The sequence below is a fragment of the Zootoca vivipara genome, chromosome 9, assembly GCF_963506605.1.
Source record: "Zootoca vivipara chromosome 9, rZooViv1.1, whole genome shotgun sequence".
Classification (NCBI taxonomy): domain Eukaryota; kingdom Metazoa; phylum Chordata; class Lepidosauria; order Squamata; family Lacertidae; genus Zootoca; species Zootoca vivipara.
This window is the reverse complement of record NC_083284.1, coordinates 9,172,771-9,183,374: the sequence shown is the minus strand read 5'-3', so window position 1 is coordinate 9,183,374 and position 10,604 is coordinate 9,172,771. Positions and strand designations below refer to the sequence as shown.

At 45.1% G+C, this 10,604-nt stretch overlaps 1 protein-coding gene across 1 annotated transcript; it reads left to right on the top strand.

The window, feature by feature from the left end:
- Window positions 1-6,194: 6,194 nt before the first annotated feature.
- Window positions 6,195-8,134, top strand: LOC118079055 (ferritin heavy chain A-like). Its single transcript, XM_035103078.1, has 4 exons — window positions 6,195-6,296; window positions 6,923-7,069; window positions 7,203-7,328; window positions 7,979-8,134. Exons 1-4 carry the CDS (start codon window positions 6,195-6,197, stop codon window positions 8,132-8,134), a joined length of 531 nt encoding a protein of 176 aa, XP_034958969.1.
- The last annotated feature ends 2,470 nt before the right edge of the window (window positions 8,135-10,604 follow it).

The window sequence follows — 10,604 nt, the reverse complement described above, 5'->3', positions numbered from 1 at the left end:
ACAGAAAGCATACTGTATTTGTCTTCGGTCAAAACGTTTCCATTAATCCGATTAGCAATATTTCACAGGATTATCTCTCTTTTCCGGCCCACCACTCTCCCCACACAGCCCCACTGTGCTCTGACCTTTACATTAATCCGATATCGGAAGCATCTGCAAGATCTCTTGCTGCAGTGGCAGCGACTGGGACTGGTCGCGTGGAAGACAGACAAATAACATCTGACAAAGTGATAATTCAATCTGTTGCAGGTAAAAGGAGAGCAGCGAAGGAAATAGACTTCCCTTTCCCTCTGAGGCAAAGAGCTGTAAAGCAGGGCCCCTTGGGTAAAAAGAAAGAAGGAAGGGAAGCCGTGGGTGGAATGTTATAGACGTAAATGCTTTTTCTGACAGAGCAAGAACTCTATGCATCACCCTTGCTGCTCCCCATATTGTTATGATTTGTAGAAGACAGTTCGCCCATAACTGCTAGACATGAGCCCAATATTGGTGGGGTTTCTTTAAAAAAACCTATTCTTTTTTGAGGCGCTCTCCAGGGAAAAAGGATGAGCTTAAAGCAGTATTCCTTCAGCTGCTGTACATTTGCATGATCAACAAAAGGCAACACGTCGGCTAATAATGTATTGGCGACATTTATGAAACACTATCAATTGTTTCTTAATTCATAAACAAAAGCCATATAATACACGCAAGAAGTCACAAACTAATAGAAGTCAAATAAATATTCCATCAACGGGAATGCTTAGAACGGTGTGTGACCACAAAGAAACACTGAAGTTGAGGCAGAAAGCCTTTCTGTATCAAAGTTTGGTTGAGAATGGACTGGAGCCAGATGGTTTTATTACCACAGCAGCAACAAACAGCAAACAGAACAGCTCTTCCGGGATAATGAACTGTTTCAATGATATTTCTTCATCAGCAATTAATAGTCCCCAAAGGTACATAAAGTGATCGTGGATCAGCTCTCAGTCAAAAGTGTAGAAGGCCATAGCTGCCAAGTTTTCCCTTTTCTCGCGAAGAAGCCTATTCAGCATAAGGGAAAATCCCTTTAAAAAAGGGATAACTTGGCAGCTATGGTAGTAGGCTGATGTGCTATCTTTCGGTGGGGCACCTCACAATTTTCCTGATTGGTCCAAATACTGGATGGGGAACAATACAACGAGCCATTGCCTAGTGAGACTTCCTCTTGAGGGTCTTCCTAGCAGGTTGATGGGGTCACTCGTCTTTGCCAGACTTTGTGGAAATGGGGCTTCAAGATCATGCCATTCCAGCTGGGTTCCATGGCTCCTTATGTTCCTCCTGGAAGAGAAAATGGCCAGACGGGGAAAAAGCATGATCAGCAGAGTGTGCAAAGCTTCAGCAGAGTTTTCCAGCAGAACACCAAAATTATCCTGCTTTCCGGTAGTCAGCCTTTTCCAGAGTTCCCAGTTAAGAAAACTCTTTTCTCACTTAGTTCAGTGTTTATTGTCTTATTAGTGGGGTAGGAGAGCTGGGGGGGGAATCACATCTGGAAACTAATGTGCCCCTTTGGTTTCAGATAGTACATGGCTAGAAGAGTCTAAAAATCCCGGGATACAAATTTGCACAGCCCACTAGTGGTTATGGTGGCTCATTTACCAGAAGTAATGTATTCAGCGTCAATTCTGGAAGTGTACACTCAATTCTGACCAAACTAAGCTTCCTAGGTAGACCAGGATCTAGTTTGCCCAGGCATTTGATGCTGAAAAAAAACACTGTTCTTTCATCTCCTCTCACAGAGGTGCTTGGCTGATCAGCTGCTGGGTGATGCATTTAGGGTTCAGTGCAGAACCAATTCTGCATACTCCTAACACAAGGCGCAAGTCACAGGAGCACGACTACATCTGGAGCCCCCAATGTGATGCCTTGAGACACCCCTTTGGCACTCACCAATCCAACTTCCTAAATTGTTTTTAATGCATTTTGGGTCCTTATGGGGTTGTGTAAGAGGGGAGTTACCTAGGGTAACTGGGGTTTTTTGGGGGGGTAGGTTGCCTGTTTCTTTGTCTAGGATTTTTCTTTGGGGGGGATTTTACCTGTTTGGAAGTGGGGTTCTGGGCATCATGAACTTCCGCCAGTCAGATGGGTATTTGGGGTATTCCCAGCAATTCTTTACATTTGCAAATGTGTCCCTGGACCCAAAAACGTTGGATAGCACCAAACTGTGTGGTGATGTCTTTCTCCACCTCCACATAATTCTGTAAAGCACTTTGAAGCCTTTGACACATCTAGAAGTCTGAAAGTTGCAGTTGTGCTTAAGTAAAGGTAAAGGGACCCCTGACCATTAGGTCCAGTCATGACCGACTCTGGGGTTGCGCACTCATCTCGTGTTATTGGCCGAGGGAGCCGGCGTACAGCTTCCAGGTCATGTGGCCAGCATGACTAAGCCGCTTCTGGCGAACCAGAGCAGCACACACGGAAATGCCGTTTACCTTCCCGCTTGGAGCGGTACCTATTTATCTACTTGCACTTTGACGTGCTTTCGAACTGCTAGGTTGGCTTAAGTGCTTAAGTAGTTGACAGCAATTTCTGCAAGCAACAGAAATGCATTAGAAGTGCATCTGAGCATAGGCAAACAATCTCTTCCTTTCCCTCCCCACACCCACCCCCTTCCAGCATTTTTAATTTATGGGTTTCCCCAACAACCAATTCCAATTTCAGTTTGAAAGGCTGCATGTAATGTAAAGATACCAAACAATATTGCTTTGGGATGGTGCAACACAATTACTCTTCCTTCCTTTTCGCTGTTATTATTCCAAGCTATTCATTTTACTGTACTATTTTTGACTGTGTGGGTTTGTAATTATTATATTTTAAGAATAATTTAACTGCAACAACAAGGTTCTTTGACAACTTTGTTTTCTAGCTCGGCTCCTATATCTTTAAGAAAACAGCGGGTGCAATTTCCCCCATCAACACACCCAGACAGATGGAAAGATTTCACTTGCAGAATTTCTGCTAATGCAACATCCGATGAAGTCACAGGTGAAAATTTCTGGAAGGTGATTTTGGCCATTACAGGAGTGCCAACTTGGCCTCATGACCGTGGGTGCCTGGGGCTGTGGGCGCCATGCAGCATGCATGGCCCTGGCACTAAAATTTGTGGGTACTCGGCCCCTTTGTGGGGAATTTTGTGGGTGCTCAGGCACACAGGGCCCCAGGGAGTTGGCACCTATGCTGGCCAATGTGTAGTTCAGTGAACATTGTAGAATTGCTAAGCCCAATCGTATGTTCAATCTCTTTCAGTACAATCTATATCTATATATCTGCTCGGAAGTAATTTCCAGTTTTTCAATGGGTTTACTCTCAGGTATAGCAGTGCTCTGCCTCCATGTTTGGAGACACTTAATGATTTTGAATCTCAGTGAATGCTGCAATTCACAGGAGGGGAGAGTGCTCTTGTGCTTGAATCCTGCTTGTGAGTTTCGCACAGGCATCTGGTTGGTCACTGTGAGAACAGGATGCTGGACTAGATGGGCCACTGGCCTGATCCAGCAGGCTCCTTGCATCTTCTCACGCTCTTATTAATGACACTTCTATCTCACTGTTGCGCTACAGAGGTATATATATATATATTGAGATTTCCACACTTTATCCTCACAATAACCTTGTGTGGTAGGTTCACCTGAGACATTTTCTCCTCATTGCACCCATTGATCAGAATGGCATAGTGTGGAAGGAGAAGCCAGACAGAACCAACACAGGCTGACTGGGGGTAACCCATCCCCGGCATCAAATTCTGGGTACCAATAAAGGGCAGCAGATTGCTATTATTCTTACCACAATGCAGAGCTTTCTGGAAAGGCCAGTGATGTGCAGTATGTCATAAGCTAGTGCTGTGTCATAAGAACATAACAAGAGTCCTGGCTGCTGGATCAGGCCAATGACCCATCTAGTCCAGCATCTTGTCCCCACAGTGGACAGCCAGATGTCTGTTGGAAACCCATAAGCAGGACCCCATCACAGACCGATCACCCCATCATGGTCTCAAGCAACTGGAATTCAGATGCATTACTGCTTCCATCCATAGAGACACAGCATAGCCATGATGGCTAGTAGCCATTGATGGCTCTGTCCTCCATGTATTTCTTTATTCTCCTTTTAAAGCCATCCAAGTTGGTGGCCATCATTGCCTTCCATAGTTCCATAGTTTAACTGCATGAGAAAGTACAGTGGAACCTCGGTTTGCGACCGCCTCCGTTTACGACAAACTCGGAGAGCGACCGCCGCGGACCCGGAAGTATTTACATCCAGGTTCCGCGCGTGCGGATGCACAGAAGCGATCTGCACAGGTCGAACATGTGCAAAAGCGATCTGCGCAGCGCGTGTGTGCACAGAAGTGCTCTATTGGTGCTTCGTGCACGTGCAGAAGCGTGCCTTCGGCGAGCGACAGACTCGGGGAGCGACTGGCTCCCCGGAACGGATCGCCGTCGTAAACTGAGGTACCACTGTACTTCGTTTTATTTTCCAACATTCCTTCTCATTGGATGTTCATGAGTTCTAGAGTTGTCTCTGGTGCTTCAATGAGAGATACAGAAATCTTGCTTGAACTTTCCAAGCACAATTCAAAGTGTTGGTGTTGACTTTTAAAGCCCTAAACAGCCTCGGCCCTGTATACCATCCAGCCTGGACACTGAGGTCCAGCTCCAAGGGCCATGTGGCATTTCCCTCATTGTGAGATGTGAAGCTACAGGAAAGCAGGCAGAGGACCTTCTTGGTAGTGGCGCCCACCCTGTGGAACACCCTCCCGTTAGATGTGAAACAGATCAACAACGATATGACTTTCAGAAGACGTCTGAAGGCAGTCCAGTTCAGAGAAGTTTTTAATGGTTGATATTTTACTGTGTTTTTAATATTTTGTTGAGAGCTGCCCAGAGTGACTGGGGCAACCCAGTCAGATGGGCGGCATATAAATAATAAAATTGTTCTTGTTGTTGCTGCTGCTGCTCTTCAAGTGCATGCTGAAACATTAAGAGGAAAACACATGCCTGTCTATATGTCGCCTGGCAATCCACTACCTCTGTGTGGGAGGAATAAAGCAAAATCCTAAAAGGGAGCTGCACTAATCCATGCATGGTGGTGTCACTTGTAGAGAATGGAGCTTTCACGGCTCATGTTCAATGGTAATTCACATGGGTGATGAATTGGTTTCCCCCTATCCTGTTCCTTTATTTGGCAAGGATGGGGAACCTTTGACCCTCCAGAAGTTGTTGAACCCCAGCCTCCATCCACCTAAGCTAGTGTAGCCAATAGACAGGGGAGGTGGGAGCAGTAGCCCCACAACATCAGAAGGGCGATAGATTCCTCATCCCTGCATAAGGGAAAAGGTAATAATGCACGGGTTGCAGGAAGAAATTCCCATGTCCAATCCCCAGCATCTCCAGAAAGGGCTAAGAAAGACTCCTGTGGCCCTCCAGATGTTGTTGGACTCCAAGAACATCTGGTGGGTGCCATGATAGCCACCCATACTTTCTTCCCACTACACCACACTGGCCATCAAGGCTGAGTACATTACTTTACTTCATGTATCTCTTATTGAATCTGAGACCCTTATGATGAATGATGAATAATTGTAAAGTTTGATGTTATGATGAATAATTGCACACACCCAGTTTGATTTTCTATATGCTCATCTTTCACTTGTAATGAAGGTGACAGTTTTGGTTTTATGCATGAATTCACTCCCAGCTCTGCACATCTCTTCCAAGTTAATAGTGTAGTCCTATGCATGCCTACTCAGAAGCAAGCCCCATTGAGTTCAATTGAATTATTCCTGTGTAGGCATGCCCTGGGATTGTGCTGTGAGTCTTTGCCCTTCCCTACACATTCGTGCTTCTTCCTTAAACTCCTGCAGCTGTGATGGAAACAACCCACAAAGTAGTGCAAAAAAACTAATCAAGTATCCCCTCTCTCTATTAAAAAAAGGGGGGGCAGAAAGACTTGATTACTAGGTGGAGCCCAAATTGTTATCAGCTGCTAGCTTTGTCCCATTCTGCTGAGTCATTCTCCCACCCACAGAGCCAAGTGGCATTTCTATTGGATGATTCTACTGCTAATCACAAACACGTTACCTGCCCCAAATGGTATAAAACCACTAGGGCTGCCTATTTTTCTACAGCAACATCGGTTTAGGGCTTCTAGTGTTATTTGGTCTCAGTTTATTTTGCTAGGACACAGAGATGTCTTCTCAGGTGTGCCAGAACTTCCATGCTGACTGTGAAGCTACCTTGAACCAACTGGTGAATTTGGAGCTGTATGCAAGCTATGTTTATCTGTCCATGGTAAGTGACTTTTGACTTTCTAATGGGAAGAGCCTGGTTGCAACTTGTTTGTGTAATTTTAGACTTCTCCTAGTCTTAGGTATGTTTATTAAGCTTCGGGTCTCATGTAGCTTATTAGGTTGTTTTTCTAAGTAAAGTGTGCAATAGGTGGGAGAATGTGCTTCTGATAAACTGTAATAGTTACAGGGTTTGGTAAACCCTTGATGCTTTTCCATGTCTTTCAACTCCAGATCTGATAGAACCCTTAGTGAAATACGGTAACCATGCTTAATTGTTGCATTGGCATTCTGCAATGTAAGAATGTAGTTATTATGGTAACTAGGAAGCTTTTCCAGTACACTGGATGGGGGCTTTTGTTTGCTTTTACGACCTCCATGTGGAGGGTGTTCGTGAAGAAGCTTAGGTCTGGGGGCTGAAAGTGGTCAACCAACTCTCCATCTGTACATCTAGATTACCTGCTACAGTAGGTCATCTATTCAAGTAGTATCTTTTCAGATGCGTCAATGCAAACTGGAGTACAGCGAGTCCAAAATACATGGACACATCTGGGGCGGGAAGGGATATGTTTGCATATTGGCTACCTGTCCTCATCTGACTACGGCCTTTATTTTTCCTTCCCTTTCCAGTCCTACCACTTTGACCGGGATGATGTTGCCTTGTGTCACATGGCCAAGTTCCTGAAGGAGCAGTCCGAAGAAAAGTGGGAGGATGCAGAGAAGTTCCTGAAATACCAGAACAAGAGAGGGGGGCGCATCTTGCTGAAGGACCTCAAGGTAAGCGAACAAGGAAGATCTTTAGCTGGGATTCATTTGGGAGGAGAGTGTGAGTTGAGATTTGATGGTGCTGTTTGCGTGTAATAAGGCACAGGCTGGTGTTCTGAGTCTCTGCATCTTATTTCTGGCACAGAAGCCGGAGAAGGACGAGTGGGGCAACAGCCTGGATGCCCTGCAGTGTGCCCTGCAGCTGGAGAAAAAGGTGAACCAGGCCTTGCTGGACCTGCACAAGCTGGCAACAGAGAAGGGCGACCCTCATGTGAGTTCTCAACAATGCTACATTCTCCAGGAGTCTTCCTCATGCTTCATAAGATTAGGAGGGTTAGTTAGCTCTGGCAGAAAAAATGCCCATCCCACATGCAAGGTTTGTTTCCTTCCATAAAACCAGTACCAATGCCTAGTATATCTTTAATTTCTCCATGGCATTCAAAAACTGGAAGGGTGTAGCCTTGTTGTAGCCCTTCCATGATTTGACCCAATGGGTGGCTGTTGGTTTTGGTTTAGCGCAGGCATAGGCAACCTTGGCTCTCCAGATGTTTTGGAACTACAGCTCCCATGACCACTTGCCCTGTTAGCTAGGGATCATGGGAGCTGCAGTTCCAAAACATCTGGAGAGCCAAGGTTGCCTATGCCTGGTTTAGCTTATCTACAGAAGGTTAAAGCTACATGCCTTATTCCCCCTTGTGACCCACTTCTTAAACAAGATGTATAGAAAAGTTTTAAACCACAGGTAGGAAATCTGTGACCCTCCAGATGTGGTTGGATTGCAGCTATCATAAACTCTAATCACTGTTCAGGCAGGCTGGTTTGATCTGAAATCCAACACCTGGAGGGTGGCAGATTCTCTTTGTCCATAGCTTGCGGTGAGTAATATGTGCAGTTGACCAGTGCTTGTCTTTCACCTTTCAGCTGTGTGACTTCCTGGAGTCCAAGTTCCTGGAGGAAGAGGTGAAGGTCATCAAGCAGCTGGGAGACCACCTCACGAACCTGCGGCGCCTGGGACTGCCCCAGAATGGCCCAGGGGAGTACCTGTTTGACAAGCTCACTTTGAAGAGCAGCAGCTGAATCCTCTCATTACTTTAGAAAAAGAGTAACATTTGTAGTCAAGTTTGTGTAGTGTGATGTTCAAGAATAAAATAAATTATTGGCATGAATCTGTAGTCATGTGTGGTGGTCTGGTTAGGGATGAGAACTTTTTTTAAAAAAGCTCTTTGGTGAAATGGAGTGGGACAACCCAAATGCACTCAGGCCAGGGTGTGGTCTGAGGGTACACAAGCCCACTACTACTTTGAAGTAAAGCAGGTCTGGGTCTGGTCTGTACTTGGATGGGCAGCTACTTCAGAACCACATGTGATGCCTTGGTTTCTAGGATGGAAAAGAGGTTGGATATAAATGTGACGAAATTACCCTGTAGCCTTCTTGAAGATTTTATGGGTGGCCTAAAATGCATAAGAACCACGGGCATTTGGTTGGTCACAGAACTAGGGGCTGCACTAGATGGGCCTTGGGTGTGGTTGAGCAGGACTCTTTAAGTTCTTAAGCCACCCTGAGACTGGAAACTTTGATAGTCAGTGGTTGCATAAGATCCTGAGAAATTTCACGTCGCAGCCAGCACACTTCACTTCTCTTGTTTGCCTGAAGCAGCCTCCCCAATCAATCAGTGTGGCGGCGTTTTAGAAAACTAATGAACTTGCAGAATAAACCCAGCTGGCATTTATGGAATGCTTTCTCTACCCAAGAGTACCTGCTCTCCACAAGAATATTCCCTTCGGAAGGCTAAATAAATGTAGAAACAGCACACATTCCCCATGCATCCTTTTACTGACAAGCTCATCTCTTCAAGTTGAAAACAACTTAGCCCATGAGCAAAATGTTCCAGGAGCAGTTCAAAGCTTCCTTTGAAGCTTCGTTGTGGCATTCAAAGTTTTCTTTCAAACTCGGACCTCCAATTATTGCTGCCAGTTGGTGACTTCTGTCCTTCCTGGTTGTCTGTGAATGGTAGCTTCCATCTGACTTTGAGAGCGAGAAAATAAAGGTGGAGAGAACGGTGTGTCTCCAGTTAACAATTTCCCACTGCAATATGTTTGTGGGAAATGCTGGTATGCCATCGAGTTCCACACTGCATTAGCAAGAACGTCTGTAAATAGGAACTATGTGGATTGATTTCCATGCCAGCAGGGTTAATCACCTCCAAAGTGCAGTTCCTTTCCCTGATGTGGAAGGAAACTATGTCATAGAAAGGGGCCTTACACCAAGTCAGATCATTGCTCTACCAAGCTCAACTCTCCAGGGTTTCAGGCATGAAGTGTCTCCCAGCCCTGCCTGGAACCTAGGACATTCTGCGTGCAAAACAGGAGCTCTACCACTCAGCTTGTTTCCACTTCTTTCACCCGGTTGCTGCACAAGGTGCTTAGGATCCATGGTAGAACATCTGCTTGGCATGGAGAAGACTCGTGGTGGTGGAGGTGGGACAATGGAGACTGGTCCACTAGGGCAAAAGGAGCACTGCTTCATCAGTCTGCTCACAGCCAGCTCCCACCCACCTGCCTCCACCCTCATGTATTCCAACGGCTTGTTTGCAGGATTCCTTAAGGGTAGCCTGATTGCAGGCAACTCCCCACTTACACGGGGGTTATGTTTCAGGCACTGGGCGTTCAGCATTGTGGACCTCATTCAGTGGTCCTTCCCTGTTGAAATTCAGGTGGTTGATGAAGATCTTTCAATTTTTCCAGGCACTATTAGGAAGTTTTCTCTTCTGTAATGAATTTCATTCATGATATGCTTCTTTTGCCATGATGACATACACCACAAAAAACCTGGGTGATAAAGAAAGCTGAAATAAATAATTGTTCAGTCTCTGACATGTCCACACGCTCCATCATTTCTCCAATGAAAATAGGGACATCCTATTCAATTATTGATTATTGTTGTTGTATTTTATTATTAATTAATTTTATTAATTAATAATTTTAATTAATTAAATAAATTAATAATACCCCACTCATCTGACTGGGTTGGCCCAGCCACTCTAGATGGCTTGCAACATACAGTGGTACCTCTACTTACGAATTTAATGCGTTCCGAATGCACATTCGTAAGTCGAAAAAAATTGTAAGTCGAATCCCACAGGAATGCATTGGGAGAAAAAAAATTGTAAGTCGAAGCAATCCTATCTAAACAGCATCCAAGATGGCGGACGGAGCTTCATTCATAAGTAGAAACATTCATAAGTCGAGTCATTCGTAAGTAGAGGTACCACTGTATATAAAAACAGAATACAACATTAAGAATAATAATTTTAAAAATCCCTATACAGGGCTGCCTTCAGATGTCTTCTAAAGGTTGTATATTTACTTATCTCCTTGGCTCAGGCGCCGCATAGCTCCATACCCTCCAACATTTCTCCAATGAAAATAAGGACATCCTAAGGAAAAGTGGGACATTCCAGGATCAAATCAGAAACCGGGGTGCCTTCTGTAAATCCAGGGCAGTCCCAAGAAAATGGGGATACATGGGGTTGTGGTGTCTGCATGTC